Raw genomic sequence first — 24,837 nt, 5'->3', positions numbered from 1 at the left:
CTTTGGAGAAATGTCTATTTAGGTCTTCTGCCCATTTTTGGATTGGGTTGTTTGTTTTTTTGTTATTAAGCTGCATGAGCTGCTGAGCTATTTGTAATGAGGTGGATAGACCTAGAGTCTGTCATACAGAGTGAAGTAAGTCAGAAAGAGAGAGACAAATACCGTATGCTAACACATATATATGGAATTTAAAAAAAAAAATGTCATGAAAAACCTAGGGGTGAAACAGGAATAAAGACACAGACTTACTAGAGAATGGACTTGAGGCTATGGGGAGGGGGAAGTGTAAACGGTGACAAAGCGATAAAGAGGCATGGACATATATACACTACCAAACGTAAGGTAGATAGCTAGTGGGAAGCAGCCGCATAGCACAGGGAGATCAGCTCGGTGCTTTGTGACCGCCTGGAGGGGTGGGATAGGGAGGGTGGGAGGGAGGGAGACGCAAGCGGGAAGAGATATGGGAATATATGTATATATATAACTGATTCATTTTGTTGTGAAGCTGAAACTAACATACCATTGTAAAGCAATTATACTCCAATAAAGATGTTAAAAAAAAAAAAAAAAAACCCCATTTCCCCATCTGCCACCCCCCCACCCCCTGCATAAAGCAAATGTTCTCTGGCACGTACCCAGGGGCTGTGTTATATTTCCACCTCAGAAGGAACTAGGCTATCTCCAGTGGCCACGGGGAGACCATGTCAGAGTATTTCAGCAGCTCTCTCTCGGGGGCGGGCTTCCCTCTGTCCTTGGATGGGTCTGTTCATCAGCAAATGAACAGCATGTGCTATTCAACATCTGGAAACACTGAGTCCACACTCCTGCCCATTGGGGAAATCCTTCTACACTCCTGACACTGAATATGCCCTGGGACAGGGCAGGCACTACTTTCAGGGTTTGATGGAAGAAATCATCTTTACACTGGGTCAGAGGCTTCTTAAACAGAAAATGATAGAAATGTAAGATTGACCAGCTAATATCCTGGACTAATATCTGATTTGTCATTATGGTGGCGCTGGCTTCCCTTTCTGATGGTTTTGTTAGCTCCTCCATATGGAGCTGGTGTCTGTGTGGAATGATTACGTGAATTTTCCTATTTTGTAATAAGCTTGATCAAAGAGTTTTGTTTGTTTGAGGGAAGTTGAAACTAATACCTAAATTAAACAAGAGTGTCATCTATGCATTTTTCTTATGCTTAGTATCTTCACTGCCAATCTTGCTGGGGAGGGGGGAAAGCTATGATTGGTGGGTACTCGGAATGCAGCTCCTTCCCCTGTTTTTTCTTCTAGACGTGTGAAAAGTCACTTTACGTGGTGAAAAGTGGGTAAGCTCAGAGACGCCTGTTCCCTGCTGAGTGATCAAGACTTGTCTCAGGTAAAATTGCTTTCTAGAAAACATTTTGCTTCATATTAAAGACCTACATATGGACACACACTTGTGCTCATTGGCTTCCTACCTTCCTAGATCTTTTAAGCACTCATCTCTGAGGTAGATGTTGGTGATTCCCATACTGAAAGAAAATGTTTTAAAATTGTTTTTCTTATCAATGGGTGATACATCATTCGCCCATTTAGCCTTGAACACAATGCTGCTAGTCAAAGTTCTTCTTTGTTCCAGGTTTTCTATGTTAACGTGGTCTGCGTAGTAAAATCCTTGCCAGTGAAGGGAGAGCCAGATTTGTGGCATGGCCCATAACACACATACGTTACTGAGACCACACACAGATCTAAAAGATAAAGGCACGCATTGCTTTTGAGCAGTGACCCGTGTGCCAGAAATGAGGTTTCACCTACAAGAGACCAGAAGAATGTAAGAGTTTGGGTTCAGGGTATCAAGAGTTTCCTTTTCTGTTCTAGTCTTTTTTTTAAAAGGACAGTAGGACAACATTTTTTAACCCTTTCGATTGTCCTAGTCTCGCTATTTACAGCTGAAAAAGAAATAAAGAACATCTCCCTCCCACCAGTAACCTTTGCGAGGAGAGGAGTAACCTGATGCAGGGCTAAGATCTGTGGCTCTGGAGCCAGACTACTTGGCCTCATTTCTGAGTGATCCACTGTTTAACTATGGGCCTCAGTTTCCTGTGAAACAGGAATAATCACTGTACCTACCTCATGAGATTGTGAGAATTAACCAAGATAATCCAAGTGGAGTGCTCAGCGTGGTACCTAAACCCAAGGAAGGTTTCAACTGTTTGCTGTGAGTCCAGTAGAAATCTTGCCTTGATGCCATCAATATGCTCCAAAAATTAAATCGCATAAAATATGGGGTCGGTTTACTCCAACGTTAATAAATAATATACTTTCAGTCAATCTGTGCTGTTTCAAAAATCACCAAGAAGACTAGATACTACAACTGTCACTGTACTGTGAAGGTCCATGCAAAGGTCACCTCTTGAATGCATCCTCTTCCAGAAAATTAAAGCTTTACTCGTCTGCCCACCTCCCAGCCCCTTATAGGGTTGCGGTGTAGTATAAGTATAATGTGTCCGGACTGGTGTAACAGTTAACAGGGGAGGAGAAACATTATGGAAGGCGTTACTTGTTATTACGGTGGATATCTCGGACCTGCTTTTAACCTTTCTAATAGGTGGCTTTAGACCTGGATGCACATTAGAATCACCCAAAGAGCTTTAAAGACATTGGGCCAGGCAAAATGTAGTCACTTGGGCTTCCCTGGTGAAGCAGTGGTTGAGAGTCCGCCTGCCGATGCAGGGGACACGGGTCCGTGCCCCGGTCCGGGAAGATCCCACATGCCGCGGAGCAGCTAGGCCCGTGAGCCATGGCCGCTGAGCCTGCGCGTCCGGAGCCTGTGCTCTGCAGCGGGAGAGGCCACAGCAGTGAGAGGCCCACGTACCGCAAAAAAAAAAAAAAAAAAAAAAATGTAGTCACCCGGACTTGGGTTCAGATTCTGTCTCCACTATCTTTAGATATATAACATTTGACAGGCTATTAACCTCTTTTTTTTCTCATCTGTGAGATGGGGCTGTCATAAGGGTTAAAGATAATGTGTTTAAAACTCTGAGCATGAATCTTGGCATGTGGTAGTTTATCAATAAATACAATTAGTTAATAACCTGTTTTCTCTAAAGAGCTCAGCCTGAAGTGTCCTCCACCTCCACTAAGCTAAATTATAGAAACTTTGCTGTGAAAATGGTTAAGAACTGGTTAAGAGGGCCTCTTATTTTACAAATGAGACAACGAAAACACAAAAAATTGCTCCAGGTTACACAGCTAATAATACGCTAGAACTTGAACCCAGGTCTCCTAAATCTTTGTTCATGGTTTTCCTTCCTGTTCCACAGTTTTCAATCGCATATCTCTGAGGCCCCACATTCTGGCCCTAGACCCCAGTTTCAGCTTCACGTTTCGACAGTCCCTTCCTGCATTTGGCTTTATGGTGCATCAGCACCAAATTGTTACTTCCTGAAACGTGTGCTTGTTGTTTCTCACCTGTTTTCCTTGGCTTATGCGATCATTCTTGCCTGAAATGCTCTCCTTGTCTTTATTTTCTACCAACTGCACTAGCTCCTGCTTCTGCTGTTGATTAGCTACTACAGCAATTGCCATACCACCGTAAACATTTAGGAATCAGACAAAATGTCAGCTATTGGACACCCAGACTTTATTCTTGTCAATGAGAAAGCAAATAAGGTGAGCTCTATGATTGCCAGAGCTTAGGGCTTGGAGAAAGTTTCCAAGCCACTTCTCAGGGTGGGGGAACGAAAGCAGAGCCCAGTGATCTCACTGAGTTGAGGAGGCAGACATCAAAATCTGGGAAGACCAAGGAGGCAAGAATTTGCAAGTCATACCGCCAGAAAGGAGGGCACTAAATGCAAAGGCGACTCTGGAGAGCTGCAAAGCTTACTCAAAGTGTTTGGCTGAATATTATCTGCACATGCATGTGAAGAAACTACCAAGACTAGGGAAAGAATGCACTGAGCTGAACCATACCTGGAGCTCACACAGAATTGGGAAGAGTTTCTGTCTCCCTAGCTCATGTGAAGAAACTTCAACATCTACAGGGCCTTGGGTGGAATTCTCAGAAGTGTCAAGCCTTAGAAGTGGGGTTACATTAGTCCTAGAATAAAAGCTGCTGTGGGCCCACCATAAAAAGCTTGAAAGCTAGTCTCTCATGGATCAAACTGAGCTGCTATAAAATCCAATATTCTTTAAAGGAAGACAATAAAATCCAGCATCTAACAAAATAAAATTCACAAAGATAAAGGAATTAGTAGATAAGGACCTTGAGAATACTGTACAAAGCTTATTCTTATGCTGAAGGATGTAAAAAAGAAAACATAACATGATAAAAGGAGAAAGATATCAAAATGACCCAAATGTAACCTGTAGAGATGAAAATATTTGAAATTAAAAAGACTGGTTAGGATTAGCAGCATATTATATGATACAGAAGAAAAGATCACCAAACCTGAAGACATAGTAACAGAAACTATCCAAAAAGAAGCACAGTTTAAAAAGAGACCGAAAACAGAACCAAAAACAAGTACACACACAACAGAGCCTCAGTGAGCTCTGGGACCATATCAAGCCATGCAATATATGTGTGATTGGAGTCCTAGAAATGTGGTGTTGGGGAAACAGAACGACTATTTGAAGAAGTAATGGCTAGGAGCTTCCCTGGTGGCGCAGTGGTTGAGAGTCCGCCTGCCGATGCAGGGGACGTGGGTTCGTGCCCCGGTCCGGGAAGATCCCACATGCCACGGAGTTGCTGGGCCCGTGAGCCGTGGCCGCTGAGCCTGCGCGTCCGGAGCCTGTGCTCTGCAATGGGAGAGGCCACAGCAGTGAGAGGCCCGCGCATGGCAAAAAAAAAAAAAAAGAAGTAATGGCTAAAAATTATCCAAATTTTATGAAAAATATAAACCCACTGATCCAAGAACCTCAACAAACTCAAAACAGAAGGAACATAAAGAAAGCCACACCCAGGCACATCGTAATTAAATTTCTGAAACCAATGCCAAAAAGAAAATCTAAATAGCAACTAGCAGGTAAAAAAGATACCTGCTATAGAGGAACAAAAATAATAATCACAGCAGACTTCTCATCATAAGCCATGCAGGCCTAAAGGCAATAGACTGTTATCTTTTAAGTGCTGAAAGAAAAAATTCCCAACCTAGAATTCTATACCCATGGAAGATGTCTTTTAAAAATAAAGGCAAAATAAAAACCTTTTCAGGGCAATAAAAGGTAAGAGACTTTCACTGTAAGAAATGTATTTTTTTTTAAATAAATTTATTTATTTTATTTATTCATTTTTGGCTGCGTTGGGTCCTCGTTGTTGTGCGTGGGCTTTCTCTAGTTGCAGAGAGCAGGGGTTACTCTTCATTGCGGTGCGCTGGCTTCTCATTGCAGTGGCTTCTCTAGTTGCAGAGCATGGGCTCTAGGCACGCAGGCTTCAGCAGTTGTGGCACGTGGGCTCAATAGTTGTGGCTCACGGGCTCTAGAGCGCAGGCTCAGTAGTAGTGGCACACGGACTTAGTTGCTCCACAGCATGTGGGATCTTTCTGGACCAGGGCTCGAACCCATGTCCCCTGCGTTGGCAGGCAGATTCTTAACCACTGAGCCACCAGGGAAGCCCAAGAAATGCCAAAATAAGTCATTTCAGCAGAAGGAAAATAATATCAGATGGGAATTTGGATCTATAGAAAGAGGTAAAGAGCAACCCAAATGATAAATATGTGGGTAGATATAAAAAAACATGTTTTTTTCCTCATTTTCATCTCTTCCACACCTATCCATCCTTCTGGGGAGAAACCCTATACTTCTTTAGCAACTCTCCTTAGGTCAAACTCAACACCCTAGATGAGCCAGATTGATTAGGTAAATGAGGGAAGCCTGTGAATGATGACAGGAAATAGTGGGGACAGTGATAAACTCAAGAACGTATGCCTCATCTAAAGGGAACATCTGTTACTCAGCTTTGGCTCATTTTTGTTGGGAGGAAATTGAGCACAACTCTTCCTTTATTTTAATGTAGTCAACTAATCAAACTCAACCCAAACTGAAAAGCCCTGTCTCTCCATATTATACTCATGGGCTATATTTAGCCTTTGGACCACCAGGATACAACTAGTATGTTAGCTATTCTTCATGTGTACTCTCAGGGTACTCGGTGGGTATCTCTGTTACACTTACTAAAATGTATTATAATGTTTTGTTGATATATATATATGTCTTCCCAACTAGATTAGAGCTGTTCGTGGGAAAGAGCCATGTCTTATTTGTTTTATATTCCAAGTGATTAGCACACAGCCTGGTACAGGAAGCACTTCAGAAATGCTTATTAAAGTGGAGATCATTTCGATGTATTTTTTTCACAGATAAGCTCATACTGTCTGCATCTCAGAGAACTGAGGAAAGTTTAGGAGTTAAGCACTTGACTAAAAGTTTGGTGCAGTACTCTGGGAATGCATCAAAATAATTTGGTTTACTTTCTTCCATTCAGTTGATAATTCTATGCTGCCCTTATTGTGGAAATGTTCTGTGACAAGCACAAATACGAGGATTAAAGCAATCTGGCATTTTGGTAGCTGCAGTCTTACTTCAGTGCCTTTATTTTTGGACTAAAAAACAGAAACCACAAAGCTTGTCCCTCACCTTCTCCAGGAAACACCTCTCCTAAAGTAATTGCACAGAGGTGCATTTGTTACTGGGCTGGTTTCTATCTAAGCATGAATGGAGGTATGGGTGGGAATCTCTCATTTTATTCCACCCCAGGTTTTCTTTTTAGCCCACCTCCTCTACCCACCCACCCAACCTCCCTACACATACACATTTCACCTCATCCTGCACACCTTGGTCTCACCATTAAAATACCAAATTGACAATGAGTGTCATTTTTTGGAAGTTGTCCCAACACTCAGAGCAGTAAAAATAAAATATTAATAGTAGTCAACGCATTGAGTCCTTATTATGTGCCAAGTAGATGATATCATGTCGTTTAATGCTCACGATAATCTCTGTTTCACAGATAAGAAGGCTGAAGCCCAAGGTTTCACAGCTCATATGTTCTGATATTGGATTTTGTGTCCTCACTTGCTCCTCAAAGCATCATCACCTTCATGTCTGTTAGAAAGGTAGCATCTTGGGTCTCACTCAAGACCCACTGAGTCAGAATCTGCATTTTAGTATGATCCCAGGTGACTCGTATGTACGGTAAAGTTTGAGAAACACTGATCTACACGGCACCGCTTCCTGCTGGGTACACACTTCCTGATAGTGTCCATGATCTCTGTGGCTGAAAGCTCCAACATACTTCTTGGTGTGCCCAACTTTCTCTTCAGGAGTGATTTGAGCAGCAAGATTGTTGCTTGTAGAATCCCATTGTGTTGATATGAATACTCACCCCAAGAACTCTCCTTTCCTCCCATCCATCATCATGTTTCATTTTCCACTTTTGGACTTAGCTCAAAGATGTGAACAGGGAGGGCCAGGAGGCTTGCAGAGAAGTGGGTGGGCCACTGGGCTTGCTTGTGGCACTGATGCCCTAAACAGCGTCTGGCCCCAACTTCTGAGTGGCTCTGGAGGGCCACCTAACTAATAATTTCTCCCAGTGGCTGCTTCTGTCCCTGTGCAGGTCATAGGGAAGTGCTATGCATGGGAGGGCAGGGGAACCCTCACAGGAAACACCCCTCAAACAAGAAACTTGGCAGAACTAGAGGTATAGAAGCGGTTATGGGTACAAGGGTACATGGATGCCAATAACTTTATTAAAGCTTATTTTTACATCAGTACCACTCACAAGCAAAAGTCTAACCATTACAGACACATGTTATCGGGTCCAAAACAGTGTGGAACTGACTTACTGTAAAAGTGGGCTCTCAAAATACTGTGTGAATCAAAGTTGTTGGGTGGTCAATGAAAAATGGTTTTTCCAGTTAAGGTGTTTCATACACATTTGCTTTGATATGGCACTGGTGACAAAGAATGCTTTTTATGACATTCTTCTAAGCCATTATGATGTTAATAAATAAATAATTAATTTTCTTCTTTTCAAGAGCTAGGGTGTCTCCAACCTTTTTTTTTTCCCTCTTTTTTTTTTTCCCCCAAGCTTTTTGTTTGCCAGTTCTGTCTTAGGAAGCCTTTTGTCTTCATCACCAGCCATCTGTAGGGGTCTGAGTTAAGCAGAAGGGGCTGCTGTGGAGTGATGGGAGGAATTCTTTCCTCCTGAGATGTGGTTGAGGCAGAATGCTGGGACAGGGGCCAAGTTTCTTGCCAACAGTGTAGAGCATGAAACCGTAGGATACTCACTGATGTTGTTGTAACTTTGTTTTCCACATTAAGTGAGCATAAACACTTCATAGAAATAATGTCATTTTGTACAGATAGCATGGCATAGCCAACCAGAGCCCTGCCTCTGGACACTTATCCACCTGGGTAGCAAAGGGACATTTTCACAGGGTTCTTGCATTAGCAAGACTAGGAAGTTATGGGAATATCTTTACCATAGAATCAAAGTGCTCCAAGGAGGCGCTGTAAGATCATTTTATGTATTCTCTTCAAAGATAGGCAAGCATCCAAATTTTTACAGAGATGAGAGGCAGGTATAATGAAAACAAGCTAGGCTGTAGGCTGTTCCAAATATTGGAATGAATTTTAGTCATATTATTTATTAACATGACTTTGAGGGAGTTGTCCATGCTCTCTGATTTTTAATTTTCTCATATTCAAAAATGAGGAAATAGGTGCTTTTGTACTTTCGATTGTAAGGCAGCGAAACAATGGATTTAACAGGTGAGGGATCCTGTTTCCATATAAGTTTTGCTTTTTAGACACAGTATTTTAATGATTTGAATTCTAGCATCTCACCTATGTTCTTTAATTTTGTTTCTCTTCACAGCTGAACAAGTAGTAAGCCTGTTTAAGTGAGAATCTGGTGCGGTTAGAGATTTATCATTTTTAACATGCTGAGTAACTTTTCGTCCTCTTCTGGATTGTATTAAGTTTGTGATACTCCTATTACTTACTAGTATCTTTAATTTTTCTATTTTTCACCCTTTTAATAGGAAATAATGATAAATTGAAATAAAATATTCAAATAACTGCAGAAATATTGAACTTCGTTTGGATTGCTCTATTCACAGAAGTTACTTATTGGGGTAGTTGGTAGCGGGTAGCTGTTGCTACAAAGAACTTCCAAACCTCAGTGGCTTGGTTTATTTCTTTGCTCACATAGAGTCCAATGGAGCTGATCTTGCTTGAGCAGTTCTTCTCCAAGATGGGACTCAGGGTTCCTGGCATCTTCCCTGGGTGGCTCTGTCACCCATTAGGGCCTCCTTGGGAGGCCTCTGCTGGATCTGTTCTATTCAGCCAGCTGGTGTGCAAAGAGAAAGAATGAGGAGAATCTCATGGGTTTTTCTAAGGGTCTGTAAGTAGGTATATAATATCTGCTCATATTCCATTGGCCATAAATTGTCAAAAGATCCCATCTAGATGCAAGAGGAGTGAGAGATGTTGTTTTCGTCTTTGTTTTCCAAGAGGGAAACAAAATGGTTTTGGTGAACCCCTCACAGTGCCTCTGCCTGACAGCACTGCTGACCACACTGAATCATACCTTCAGGCAGCCAGCAGGTGATCTCTCAAAAAGTTTAGTCATCAACTGATGTACAAAACGGTGGTTTGGTTGTATAGTAGGCAGTTTATAGCCATCCACACGTGGTATATGAGAGCTGAACGTATGAACGTTGTAGAATTGTCTGTATGTCTCTCTCTCAGAGTTAAATCTACTTCTGAGTTGTTGCAAAGAGTCAGGGAGGGAGAGAGTTAAGTGACAGTGCCTGACACCGAGTTAGCACTGACCAGCGGTTCTCGTGGTGCAGCACCCAGATCGGCATCATTGGCATCACCTGGGAACTTGGCAGAAATAAATGATTGGGTTTCACCCCAGACCTACTGAATCAGAAACTCTGGGGGTGGGGCCGACAGTCAGTGTGTTTACAAATCCTTCCAGGTGATTCTAATGCAATGAAGTTTGAGAACTACCAGCTGAGACATCGGTTTTCTTTTTTTTTCAAGGAAGGGAAATATTCTTTTCGAAGAAAATAGATTCTTTCACAATCTCCTTTAGTAAACTTTTCTAGTGATGAATGGGTTCCAGCTACTCTGAAATTTCTTATAGGTTGCCAAACTTGATTCTTCTACATTTCATCATATTCATTTTGAATTGTCCTCAGAGAAAGAGTAAAACATCTGATCATCACTATTCCTGTACTTCTCCATCAATGTCAAGACCGTTTGGCCAGCTGTAAGTCTTTTCTTCTTTAGGTTCGCTTAAAACTTTTATGACTCACAAGTGTATTATGACTCAAAGTGTATTAACTGCTATTTTCTTGTGGCTTTTGGGGTGTGAAATATGGAGCATTATAATAATTTCATACCTGAGAACATTTCCATTGACTTTTATTTCCCATTCAAAAATGGATGTTCATTTCTTCAAAGCTCTTTATCAAATAAGACTGTATATCATATGAGAACACATCAGGAAAACAAAGATTTCTTTAGAAAATTCAGAATGTTAATTTATGGCAGTGGGCTACTGTTATCTGAAAATTGTCAGCCATACCAGCATAACGATATTTTCTATCAAGAACATATGAGCGATACTTGCTATTATGATCATTATTTATATCAGAACATTTTAAAAAGAAGTAAATCTTGATGAGTTCAATAACTTGAAAGGTATTTGACTTGAGTGAAAAATAGGTCCTACAATAAACCGCAATTATTTAACCATATCGAAGGTTAGTAATTTTTCTTCTGGACTGGTGGTGAGATCTCCCCTTTCTGCATCTCGTGGAGAGAAAAGGAAGAGACAATGACTTCATAGGTGAATTTATAGAAGGCACTTTAAGAAAGAATAGAAAAGAAATATAATCACACAAAGAAGATGGCTTGGGACACTGGCTTGGCAATAGGGCAGATCCTTTGGAAATACCTTCCCAAGATTTTCACCTTATCCTTTTGTTTAATTTTGTCTGCATCCGAAAACTTACTATCTTCTGGGAATGAATCAGGTCTGTCCTGGGCCTGCCTTCTGATGTGCCCCTAGGATTCAGATCCTCAGGAATGAGGAGCTACCTCATAATGTGGACACTTAAGGGAACAGAGACCTTGTTTTCTCGGGTATGATTTGAACTTAGGAGGACTGATTTGCCTAGTTTCAGAAGTGTGGTGACCCGGAGACATGGAGGCCACGTCTTCCTGCTTCCTTACCAATCCACTTACCAGTTTCCTGTCCACTTCTCTTCTTTTCCTTAGTAGGTTTTTGGATATTTTCATTTATTCATGTTAAAAATACCTTTTCAGATGAATTACTCATTTACACATTCAAATTAGAATTTTCATTTGCCAGTTTTATCACAGCTGGCATAATTAACAATGTCAAGTTTTTAAACTATATTGTGACAACATTTAAACTTGTTATGCTTTTGCTTGTGGATGTAATTAAGACAGTGTGTTTGGTATCAGTTTATTCTTAAAAAGCAAAGTAAAAGCAGATGAGGTGTATTTATAGACTCATCAGCCAATGAATGGATGAAAGATAAAAAGAAATTAATGGGGAAATGTCAGCCAGAATGGAGGAGGGACCCACTGCGAAGTTCATTTCCAGACCAACTATTTGGAATTTATTCCAAAGACAGCTGTCTCTTGAATTACAGTAGGGGAAAAAAAATGACATTGTAAGGCTATCAGGCCTCAAGTTAAGAAGCAGGCAAAGAGTAACATACTTCAAATAAACTTCTGCAGTCAGGATGGGGGCCCAGGCACAATACGTACAGTCAGAGCCCCACCTGGAGTTATGCCCTCCTACAAAGATTGGGGCTTAGGAAAATCTGGGAAAGAAGGAAAATCTCTAGGAAGCGTAGGAGCTTTGGAACTTGGTCCTGGCCACTTGAAAGCTGTTTTGATTTGGAGCCAAGGACCCCGCTGTGGGGGAGGGGAAGTAGAGGAAAGGGCAGAAGACAAAATTGTAGCTTGAAACTCCAACCCAGGGAATTCAGTTTTCAGAACAGGCAAAGAAGAAAAACGAATTGGAAAGCTTAAGGGACCTAGATTCATTTCTCTGTGTTTTCTTGCGAGCCTGGGCAGTACACTTCCTTGACTGTGACATGAAGCCCAAAAGTTGTCAGAGATTCTTGGGCACGTGTCTGACGTTAGACACAGGTGAGGCAGAGCAAATCTGCATCGTTTTGAGTGCAAATAAAGGAGCGGCCTGGTGGGAGGAAGTATGGTTGTTTTTGGCGTCCTAGTTTTAACCTTCAGTATTTCAGAAACTAGGAGAAATGACTTGGGTCCAATGAAAGTTCTGTGGTCTGAACAGCTCAGCTGCGGGCGGGGTGGGAGGCCGGAGCGGCAGAGGGAATGGCTTCACCAATTTTCTTTGCAGAAGAGTCTAAAGGAATCTCTATTAATGACTTAGAAGAAATTTCTCTGGATTTTCATGGGTGAATGGCCAAGAACAGTTCTTCCAAAATTCAAATCGAAAATCCCTTCTCTAGACAATTAAAACATGTTAGTAAAGGTGACTTAATTCAGAAAAAAAGGGGTTCATGGAGGAATGCTTCTTTTCTTTGTTGTGGACGCTCCTCTGGATCCTAATGTACCCATGTTTCCCATCCATAGTTTTGTTTCTTCATATTTTCCTACAGTCTTTTCCTCCTTCTTCCACCTCAGTGAATTTTATTGACGTACTTTATTGATGTGTGTGAACACGGGCTCTTGGTTTCACTCTTTAAAGAGAGAGAAGATTATGACACTGTCTCTACATAGAAAAGAAAGAAGGGAGGGAGGGAGGAAGGGAGGAAGGAAGGAAGGAAGGAAGGAAGGAAGGAAGGAAGGAAAGAAAGGAAGGAAAAGAATCAAAGCATAACAAGTCCATTTGTTTTCATCATCTAATCAAACCATCCTATTTCTGAACAATCTCCTCAGCTGTGGCACATCTGGAAAGACTGAGGAAATGAGTTCACAGAGTTTTGAGCTTTGTATTTATTGAGTTGATTTTTCTGTCATATAGATAAGGCCTGTGTACATACATATTTTAAATATATATATATATACGTGAAAGCTGTACATTTAATTCACAAGGCAGTTACCTGACTATCCAGATCACTTTGTAGTTTAAAACGATGCTTCTCAAACTACCTGTGACAAAGGTCCAGTGTGAGAATTTCCAATCAGTCATGACTGATATTTTTGTAAAATATAACAAAAATGAATTACAAGAAAAATTAAATTTAAGAAAACCCCTCAAATCATGCACAATGCAAGCCTCCAATGTTAGATTTAGCAGGCAAAAAAATTACCTGTGAAATTACTCTAAAAGTATCTAAATGCTTCCTCTCAGTTTCTGTGCTTAACTTGTCGTATGGTGACAGTCAGCTCAGGGGCGGGCACTGTTCATCAAGTAGCACCAGTTTAGATGGTTTCTATGCTGAAGTACGAAAGGAAAAGTATAATAGTTTAGTTTGTTAAACTTCAGAGCCATTAACGTACTCTTGAAATACAGACAGGGAGATCAATTCTGGTATTTTTCAAATAATTTGGTCTCGTATAATTATGTATTCTTTTCTTTTGAAAGTAAATATTTAATTGCCTGAGCACTGTTGATTTATAAAAATCACTGAAGTGTTTGCTTAAGTAAAATAAACTATATACATGGAGTATCTCTGGTATCATATGGGTCCTGTTTGTACTCAGACACTGGAAGAATGAATCTATTTTAACACTGAAATTGTTTTAAGAATGAAACAGTTTCTAAAATGTAAATAAGGGCATGGTATTCTGAAATGCATATACAGCTGACATGATATACACATTCATGTATGCCATGTTGTTTTTTTCAATTGATCATTCTTTACCCAAATATAATCAATTAATGTGGACCATTGCCTAATCCAGTGTTGACTGAAGTAGTATTAATTCACATATTGGGTTGAAATGCCAAGAATATTGTGGAGAGCTGAAAAGATTGTAAAGTGAATTGTATGTTTTCCTCTTAAACTGTAAGACATTTACCAATTCCCACCGATCCTGAGTTGCCCTAATGAACTTTCCACACATAGGCTAATAGAATTTATGTCTATAAAAGCAGTAAGTTAAAGAAATGGAAGCTTGAGTCACAAAGACATTCTCTTGCTATAAATTTATTATTTGAGAGGAAGAATTTCTTTTTTAACAAAAGATGCAGAGCAGAACTATTGATTATCATCCCCACATGGACCAAGTGGTGAAAGGACTGTGGCATTGTGGAAATCATATTTATTGTTATCATATGTTTTCCTTAACTGTGGCTATCAGAGAGAACCTTTTTTGGGAGAGTGTCATTTACAATACCCTATTGTTTGACATTCAGCTCTACGATTCTGTTTCAATAGTAGATTATTGCCATCACATCTTTTTTTTTTCCTTTGTAGATTTAATTTTAGATAAATGTTGCACTCTAGTAATGAGATTTTAAGAATTACTCAGTAATTGAACCATGTGAATTCAATGGTCTCTAAGTCTCGGGTCTTAAGAAATAACTGAGTAAGTAAATTTTGGGTGGTGAGCATGAACAGAGTTCACATAAATATGTAATTTAAACATGGAACTAAAACCACAGAGAGACAACAAAGTGACATCAACAGGCTTTGTTGTGGCCAGTGAGAGGAGCTGGCTCTCCCAAGGCTGAATTAGAGGTGGGGACAGAATGTCAGAGCTTGTATGGGGGTCTTTGTGGGTCCAGGTGCACTAAGTGTGCTTGGAGTGTGACTGTTGACTCTGCACTTTGGACACCTCAGGCTGCTGAAACCTCTTACAATTTGCCCAATGTAAGTTGTTTGCCTCCCATAGGGGACACTTCCAGTGCCCTGGACAGCAGGAACCATCCAGTTTTGTCAAAACACATGCATAAATCTGAGGGGCTCTGTGTTCTGAGAGAGGATGCATCCAGGAGAAGATCATCATTCTCTCTGTCCCTTGGTTAGATCCATGTTTGACCCCAGGGCATGATCTGCCATCATTTGGCCTATTCTGGGTCTCTGTCTTCCGTCCCTTGTGCTTGCTAATATATAGCCCCCAGCTTGTTGCTTTTTTGTGTGTGTGGTGAATATTTTTATTTATTTATTTTTAAATTTTATTTAAGTATAGTTGATTTACAATGTTGTGTTAATTTCTGATGTACAACAAAGTAACTCAGTTATACATATATGTATGTATATATATTCTTTTTCATATTCTTTTCCATTCTGGTTTATCACAGGCTACTGAATATAGTTCCCTGTGCTGTACAGTAGGACCTTGTTGTTTATCCAACCTATATATACTAGTTTGCATCTGCTAATCCCAAACTCCCAATCCTTCCATCCCCCCACCCCTTGGCAACCACAAGTCTATTCTCTATGTCTGTGAGTCTGTTTCTGTTTTGTAGATATGTTCATTTGTGTCGTATTTTAGATTCCACATATAAGTGATATCATATGGTATTTGTCTCTCTCTTTCTGACTTAACTTCGCTTAGTATGATAATCTCTAGGTCCATCCATCTGGTTGCTTTTTGAGTGTCAGTTATGATCCATGTTTCCACAGTGATGACATTGGCTGCTTCAGTTTTAGGAACTGTCAGAAATAGCCACTAACTAAGAGAAAGAGAGCAAGGACTAGGCATGAGTAATTGGTAGGCGACCCTGGTTTTGCCGGTTTCATTTTCCTCTTGCCTCCTGGGAAATACAGTCCTACAAAGTGACCACTGAGAATGGGTTGAGACTCCAGCATCGTCAAACCCAGAAGTATGACTTTGAGTTCCGTCACCTCGTCTGTTCTCTATGGACCCAATATTAGAGTGTTTTAGGAGGCTTGATTCAGATTCTATACTCTGACTCTGGTCTATTCTCCAAATGGAAACACAAGGTGAGAATGAACATTATTTGTCTTCCTAACTTTCTTACAAGGTACTAAGTAACATCGTTTGGGGACCATTCTGAAGATGGGGAAATTCATTTTTCAAGGCCAGCAGGGCTGGTTGCTATGAGCAGACTGATGTCTGCACACACACCCTGCTCTCCTCAACCTGTGAAGTTTCCAGATGATGAAAAACTTTTCCATAATCAGAGGATAGTAGTTGAAGGATGAGGGGGTCACTAGATTATGAAGATGGTTATAGTAACAGTGACCGATCACTTCATAGTTTTTGTTGAACCTTTACTTTGTGAAAGGCCCTCTGCCAGGTGCTGGGGAGTAGTATATTTTCATTGCTTTGTGAACTCTTTAAAGTCATTTTTGTTATTTTATTTTATTAGCATTTATAAGTCAACATCTAGGGAACTTGATCAAAGCACTCAGTAGAACTTCCCCCAGTGGGCAAAATCTTGATCTAATGATTTACTGCCTCTGTCTCTCTGTCTCTCTCTGTTTTCTCTCTCACACACTCCCACCCATACACACTTCTCCTTCTAAATATTTATCGAGGTTGCAGTGGGAGGAACAGTAATATAGCTATACCATTACTTGAGTGAATTTAAAATGATTATTTGAGAGGCCTCTTTCATTCATGTCCAGAGAAGCAGAAATAATTTGATCTAGACTTTGTTGAAGCAATGTTTCAAGGTGGAAAATATTGGTTACTCATTTCAGAAGAAGTAATAAGTAACACGTTATGTTTTATTGCTGAGGTGTGTAAGACATAGAATTATAGAAGTCCAAAGAAGGAAGTGTCTTTAAGGGAAGCCCTCCATGGAAACCTATCAAGCTCTGAATTTGAAGAGTGCTAAGTGGTTTCTGGTAAAGCCACATCATTGGAGACGTTTATCACTTAACAGTGTTCGCACATGGAATGCTGTAATTCTGTGGTAACTGCAGCCAACACCTCCTAGGTTTTCTGGACAACTACACAAATGTTTTCTCTTAGTGTGATATTTAACATCTTCTATCGTAATTCTGAAGGTTTTTCTCATGCCTCTGCATCTGAAACAATTCAATGCTGTATTTATTTGAAGTCTCTCCTGGTCATCGGGCTGACTGTTAGTGATGTATCACATACAGTGGTTTCTGTGATGTGATTTGCTGACCACGGAAAGATGAATGAAGATCACAGTCACATCAAGTTGAGGACTCTGGTCAGACTTAAACCATTTTCCTTGAGTTCTATGGCTGTTTGTTAATCAATGTCCTCATTTTTAAGAATGAAATCTTCTCAAGGTTGCCGTACACTTTGTGGATGTATCAGATGAAGTTTAATGTTATACTCACTCATAACTTCATAAATAAGAATGTATTGCTTTGAGGCTTGAATAAAATGACAAGCTCTATTTGGCATCTCTCTATTAAAAGGGTCATGAAGAGATTAATGGTTGTTGGCAGCTCGTCAAATTTCTTTGATGTCCACTATTTTTTTTTTCCACTAGAATTCTGCATCTGTCACTCCCTGAACGAGTTGCCCACACATTTATGTACGCAAATTATGGTGCCTTTATTACATCACTTCCAACCTATCTGGATAAAAGCATGGTGGGATTTTTTCCCCCGTGTGCAATTTCCATTTTGGTGGCATTTCTGATTCTTAATAAATTCAAGACAAGGCAAATACCCAAGCCTGTTTTTTTAATGTAGTTCAGCTTTCTGTTTTCAGTCACACTTTGTTTGGGAGATGTCCTGCTAGGAAGTTACTTAGATTCATGAATATTTGGAGAGATATTTGCAGACACAGGGGTCTGGGGATTCATATAATCCCATTGTATATGGTACCTCTTTTCCTTTTAAATTCTGTATTTTAAATTTTAATAATTTGGATGTGATATTTAATAACTTCCTGGCTTAATTATTTACTTAATAGTTTCAATTTTGATCTCTTTCTAAACTGTTATCAGAAGAATGTAAAAAAATTCCAAAATGAACTCTGACAGATATAAAAGGTGCCTCCTCTATTCATATGGTTTTCTGGTCTTCAAAGACAGGCCAGGAGGAGGAGTCAGATGGCAGTGTGGGAAGACTGCGGAGTTAGTGTCTCCCCACAACTAGGGTGCCTGCTGTACGCTGGTGTGGGACTCTGACGCCCAAGGAGATGGGAGGAACCCCAAAGTGAACCAGTAGGATGTGGGGGGATTGAGAGGGGAGGAGAAGTGGAGGCCAGACAGGATCAGCGCCCCTGAGGCTGGGGAGATCAGGAGAGGCAGGCAAGAGGCAGGAGAGGAGAGGAGGATGTTTGCTCTCCTCTCCAGCTAATTCTTCAGTGGAAACTCTGCAGGCCAGAGGGAGTGGCAGGATATACTTAAAGTGATGAAAGAGAAAAACCTACAACCAAGATTACTCTACCCAGCAAGGATCTCATTCACATTCGATGGAGAAGTCAAAAGCTTTTCAGGCAAGCAAAAGCTAAGAGAATTCAGCACCACCAAACCAGCTTTACAACAAATGCTAAAGAAACGTCTCTAGGTGGGAAACATGAGAAGAAAAAGACCTACAAAAAACAAACCCAAAACAATTAAGAAAATGGTAATAGGAACATACATATCAATAATAACCTTAAATGTAAATGAATTAAATGCCCCAACCAAAAGACACAGACTGGCTGAATGGATACAAAAATAAGACCCATATATATGCTGTATACAAGAGACCCACTTCAGACCTAGGGACACATACAGACTGAAAGTGAAGGGATGGAAAAAGATATTCAATGCAAATGGAAAGCAAAAGAAAGCTGGAGTAGCAATACTTGTATCAGATAAAATAGACTTTAAAATAAAGACTGTTACAGGAGATAAGGAGGGACATTCCATAATGATCAAAGGATCAATCCAAGAAGAAGATATAACAATTATAAATGTGTATGCATCCAACATAAGAGCACCTCAATACATAAGGCAAATGCTAACAACCATGAAAGGAGAAATTGACAGTAACACAATAATAGTAGGGGACTTTAACACCCCATTTACACCAATGGACAGGTCATCCAAACAGAAAATAAAGAAGGGAACACAGCTTTAAATGACACAATAGACCAGATAGATTTAATTGATATTTATAGAACATTCCACCCAAAAGTGGCAGAATACACTTTCTTCTCAAGTGCACATGGAACATTCTCCAGGATAGATCACATCTTGGCTCACAAATCAAGCCTCAGAAAATTTAAGAAAACTGAAGTCATATCAAGCATCTCTTCTGACTACAATGCTATGAGATTGGAAATCAATTACAGGAAAAAAACGGTAAAAAACAGAAATACATGGAGGATAAACAGTGCGCTACAAAATAACCAAGAGATCACTGAAGAAATCAAAGAAGAAATTAAAAAATACATAGAAACAAATGATAACGAAAACACAACAACCCAAAACCTTTGGGATGCAGCAAAAGCAGTTCTAAGAGGGAAGTTTATATCAATTCAATCTCACCTCAAGAAACAAGAAAAATCTCAAATAAACAATCTAACCCTACACTTAAAACAACTAGAGAAAGAGGAACAAAGAAAACCCAAACTCAGTAGAAGGAAAGAAATCATAAAGATCAGAGCAGAAATAAGTGAAATAGAAATGAAGAATACAGTAGCAAAGATAAATAAAACTAAAAGCTGGTTCTTTGAGAAGATAAACAAAATTGATAAACCTTTAGTCAGACTCATCAAGAAAAAAAGGGAGAGGATGCAAATCAATAAAATTAGAAATGAAAAAGGGGAACTCACAACTGACACTGCAGAAATACAAAGGATCATGAGAGATTACTACAAGAAACTATATGCCAATAAAATGGACAACCACGAAGACATGGACAAATTCTTGGAAAGGTACAATTTTCCAAGACTGAACAGGAAGAATTAGAAAATATAAACAGACCTATCACAAGTAATGAAATTGAAACTGTAATTTAAAATCTTCCAAAAAACAAAAGTCTAGGACCAGATGGCTTCACAGATGAATTCTATAAAACATTTAGAGAAGAGCTAACACCTATCCTCTCAAACTCTTACAAAAAATTGCAGAGAGAGGAACACTCCCAAATTCATTGTACGAAGCCACCATCACCCTGATACCAAAACCCAGAAAAGATATCAGAAAAAAAGAAAATTATAGACCAATATCACTGATTAACATAGATGTAAAAATCCTGAACAAAATACTAGGAAACAGAATCCAACAGCACATTAAAAGGATCATACACCACTGACTGATTCACTTCGTTATACAGCAGAAGCTAATGCACCATTGTAGAGCAATTATACTCCAATAAAGATGTTGAAAAAAAAAAGTGTCATACACCATGATTAAGTGGTATTTATCCCAGGAATGCAACGATTCTTCAAAATACTCAAATCAGTCAATGTGATACACCACATTAACAAATTAAGGAATAAAAACCATATGATCATCTCAGTAGATGCAGAAAAAAGCTTTTGACAAAATCCAACACCCATTTATGATAAAAACTCTCCAGAAAGTGGGCATAGATGGAACCTACCTCAACATAATAAAGGCCATATATGACAAACGCACAGCAAGCATCATACTCAATGGTGAAAAACCGAAAGCATTTCCACTAAGATCAGGAACAAGACAAGGTTGCCCACTCTCACCACTGTTATTCAACATAGTTTTGGGAGTCCTAGCCACAGCAATCAGAGAAGAAAAATAAATAAAAGGAATACAAATTGGAAAAGAAGAAGTAAAACTGTTACTGCCAACGACATGATACTACACATGTTAAATCCTAAAGATTCCACCAGAAAGCTACTAGAACTAATCAACGAATTTGGAAAGGTTGCAGGACACAAAGTTAATGCACAGAAATCCCTTGCATTGCTATACACTAACGATGAAAAATCTGAAAGAGAAATTAAGGAAACAATCCCATTCACCAGTGCAACAAAAAGAATAAAATACCTAGGAATAAACCTGCTTAAGGAGGTGAAAGAGGTATACTCAGAAAACCATAAAACACTGATGAAAGAAATCAAAGATGACATAAACAGATGGAGAAATATACCGTGTTCTTGGATTGAAAGAATCAATATCGTGAAAATGACTATACTACCCAAAGCAATCTACAGATTCAATGCAATCCCTATCAAGCTACCAATGGCATTTCTCACAGAATTAGAACAAAAAACTTTACAATTCATATGGAAACACAAAAGACTCTGAATAGTCAGAGCAATCTTGAGAAAGAAAACCAGAGTTGGAGCAATCAGGCTCCCGGACTTCAAACTATACCACAAAGCTACAGTAATCAAGACAGTATGGTACTAGCACAAAAACAGAAATATAGCTCAATGATACAGGATAGAATGCCCAGAGATAAACCCACACACATATGGGCACCTAATTTACAACAAAGGAAGCAAGAACATACAATGGAGAAAAGACAGCCTCTTCAATAAGTGGTGCTGGGAAAACTGGACAGCTCCATGTAAAAGAATGAAATTAGAATACTACCTAACACCAGACACAAAAATAAACTCCAAATGGATTAAAGACTTAAATGTAAGACCAGACGCTATAAAACTCTTAGAGGAAAACATAGGAAAAACACCCTTTGACATAAATCACAGCAAGATCTTTTTTGACCCACCTCCCAGAGTAATGGAAATAAAAACAAAAATAAACAAATGGGACTTAAAAGCTTTTGCACATCAAAGGAAACCATAAACAAGACAAAAGGCAGCCCTCAGAATTGGAGAAAGTATTTGCAAATGAAACAACAGACAAAGGATTAATCTCCAAAATATACAAACAGCTCATGGAGCTCAATATCAAAAAAACAAACAATCCAGTTAAAAAATGGGCAGAAGACCTAAATAGACATTTCATCAAGGAAGACATACAGATGGCCAAGAGGCACAAGAAAAATGCTCAACATCACTAATTATTAGAGAAATACAAATCAAAACTACAATGAGGTATCACCTCACACTAGTTAGAATGGGCATCATCAGAAAATCTGCAAACAACAAATGCTAGAAAGGGTGTGATGAAAACGGAACCCTCCTGCACTGTTGATGGGAATGTAAATTGATACAACCACTATGGAAAACAGTATGGAGGTTCCTTAAAAAACTAAAAATAGAACTACCATATGACCCAGCAATCCCACTACTGGGAATATACCCAGAGAAAACCATCATTCAAAAAGAGACATGTACCACAATGTTCATTGCAGTACTCTTTACAATAGCCAGGACATAGAACCAACCTAAATGTCCATCAACAGATGAATGGATAAAGAAGATGTGGCACATATATACAATGGAATATTACTCAGCCATAAAAAGGAACGAAACTGAGTTATTTGTAGTGAGGTGGATGGACCTAGAGTCTGTCATACAGAGTGAAGTAAGTCAGAAAGAGAAAAACAAATACTATATGCTAACACATATATATGGAATCTAAAAAAAAAAAAAAGGTACTGATGAACCTAGTGGCAGGGCAGGAATAAAGAGGTAGACATAGAGAATGGACTTGAGGACATGGGTGGAGGGGGAAGCTGGGGCGAAGTGAGTGTAGCAGCGACATACATACACTGCCGAATGTAAAATAGTTGGCTGGTGGGAAGCAGCCTCATAGCACAGGGAGAGCAGCTTGGTGCTTTGTGATGACCTAGAGGGGTGGGATAGGGAGGGTGGGAGGGAGCCTCAAGAGGGAGGGGATATGGGGACATGTGTATGCATATGGCTGATTCGCTTTGTTGTGCAACAGAAACTAACAGTACTGTGAAGCAATTATATGCCAATAGAGATCTTTTTAAAAAAAAGTGGATAAATAAAGACTTTCTCAGATTAAAAAAAAAAAAAAAAGACAGGCCCATTCTTTAACTTCCACCACTTCCCTAGCATAAAATGTATAGGTGCCCTAAAGAGGTCTCAGCCCACACTCACTTTTCTGTTACTTCCTCTCTTCATTTCACTGCTTTTAGGTGTGGAAGTTGGCTTTTTCTATCACTTAAAACCAATGTCTCAAGAATGAGTGTTTATATATTTTTATTTTGGTTTTTTAATGTTTTAATACTAACACACCACTGAATAAATGTTTCTGGGGCAAATAAAAAGTCCAACAAATATTATATTGATAAAATCAGTTTATTGATTTTGCTTAAACCACGAACAAAACAGGAAACACATTAATATCTAAACCTGTAGTTTCTCAAAGTAAAAAAATATAAAATTGTTATATTCGTTGTACTGAGGATTCAGTAATACTACTAGATTTACTGAGAAACCATTCTACCCTCTGCAAAGATGTGTATAACAATATGACTCAATTATCCAGGTCAGTGGGTTACAGCCCCAGGCTCATGGGAATCCACAGAGAAATATCAGAGCATGACATTTCTGGTCAGCAGTTTTGACTGCCAACCCCTATACTTTTTACTAACCTGGACTTGGGTTGACTTGTTGCATTGCTCTCCAGTGGGGATGCTTAGGAATATACTCAGAAGTTGGCAGTGGGTAGGGTTGGCAGATAGTTGTGGAGAGAACAAAAACCCCTAAACCAAGAGACAGGCGGTTATCTGAAAACTGACTATGATGTATGCAACAAAGGTGACTCCAATGTTAAACTTTCTGCTCTAAGAAAAACCACTTAAGATATATTTCACACCTGTTAGAATGGTTATTATCAAAGAGGCAAGAGATAACAAGTGTAGGTAAGGATGTGGAGAAAAGGAAACACTTGTACACTGTTGGGAATGTAAATTAGTGCAGCCACTATGGAAACTGCTATGGAGGTTTTCCTCAAAAAATTCAAAATAGAACTACTATGTGATCCAGCAACTCAACTTCTGGGTATTTATTTGAAGGAAAAGAAATTACTAACTCGAAAAGATATCTGCACTCCCATGTTCATTGCAGCATTATTTACAAAAATGAGACAGGGGAAACAACCTAACTATCCATCAGTAGATGAATGGATAAAGAAAATGTGGAACGGAATATTACTAAGCCACAAAAAGGAAAGATATCCTGACATTTGTGACAATATGGATGGTCCTTGAGGGCATTATACTTAGTGAAATAAGTCAGACAGAAAAAGACGAATACTGTGTGTAGTCTTAAAAAAAATTATATGTGGAATCTTAAAAAAAAAAAAAAACCAAACCGAACTCATAGATACAGAAAACAGATTGGTGGTTGTCAGAGGTGGAGGATTGGGGGTGGGCAAAATGGACGAAGGTTGTCAAAGGGTACAAACTTCCAGTTATAAGATAAATAAGTCCCAGGGTGTACAGCTTGATGACTATAGTTAACAACACTATATTTTATTATTATTATTATTTACATTAAGCTGAATTTTAATTGTTTTCTCTTTGCTCATAGTAGTTTTTTTTTTTTAATTGAAGCATAGTTGACTTATAGTATTGTGTTAGTTTCAGGTAACAAAACTGTATTTTATATTTGATTGCTAAGAAAGTAGATCTTAAAAGTTCTCATTACATACACACAAATTTATAACTATGTATGGTGATGGCTGTTAAGTAAACTTATTGTGGTGATCATTTTGCAATATTTACATATGTCAAATCATTATGTTGCACACCTAAAACTAATACAATGTTATATGTATATCTCAATTAAAAAATCACTTACATAAAACAACAATAAAAACAAAATAAGTCAACAAAAGAAATGTTCCCCAGTCCCAACCTTTAAGGGAGGGTTATTTGCAGATAGAGTTTTTGTTTTATCCCAGGCTCCTTCTCAATCTTTTTTCTTTGTTGTTGTTAAACTCAGTAATCTTTTCTATTGTATTAAAAAATAATTCAAAAAAAATAAATAATTCACTTAATAAAACTGGAAAAAAAGAAAAACAAAAAAATAAGCTAAATTTTAATTTCAAAAAATTTTCACTTAA

At 39.1% G+C, this 24,837-nt stretch overlaps 1 protein-coding gene across 1 annotated transcript in view; it reads left to right on the top strand.

Moving 5' to 3' along the window:
- Nucleotides 1-24,837, top strand: part of LLPH (LLP homolog, long-term synaptic facilitation factor) — a 113,872-nt gene that overhangs the window by 71,815 nt on the left and 17,220 nt on the right. Inside the window, exon 4 of the mRNA XM_027106938.1 lies at nucleotides 1,293-1,327. Coding sequence (XP_026962739.1) covers nucleotides 1,293-1,327 — 35 coding nt within the window. The remainder of the gene's footprint in view (nucleotides 1-1,292; nucleotides 1,328-24,837) is intronic.

Source organism: Aethalodelphis obliquidens, unplaced genomic scaffold (genome assembly GCF_003676395.1).
Source record: "Aethalodelphis obliquidens isolate GAN/ISIS:26980383/991018 unplaced genomic scaffold, ASM367639v1 scaffold8, whole genome shotgun sequence".
Classification (NCBI taxonomy): Eukaryota; Metazoa; Chordata; class Mammalia; order Artiodactyla; family Delphinidae; genus Aethalodelphis; species Aethalodelphis obliquidens.
This window is presented reverse-complemented; position numbering and strand designations above follow the sequence as displayed.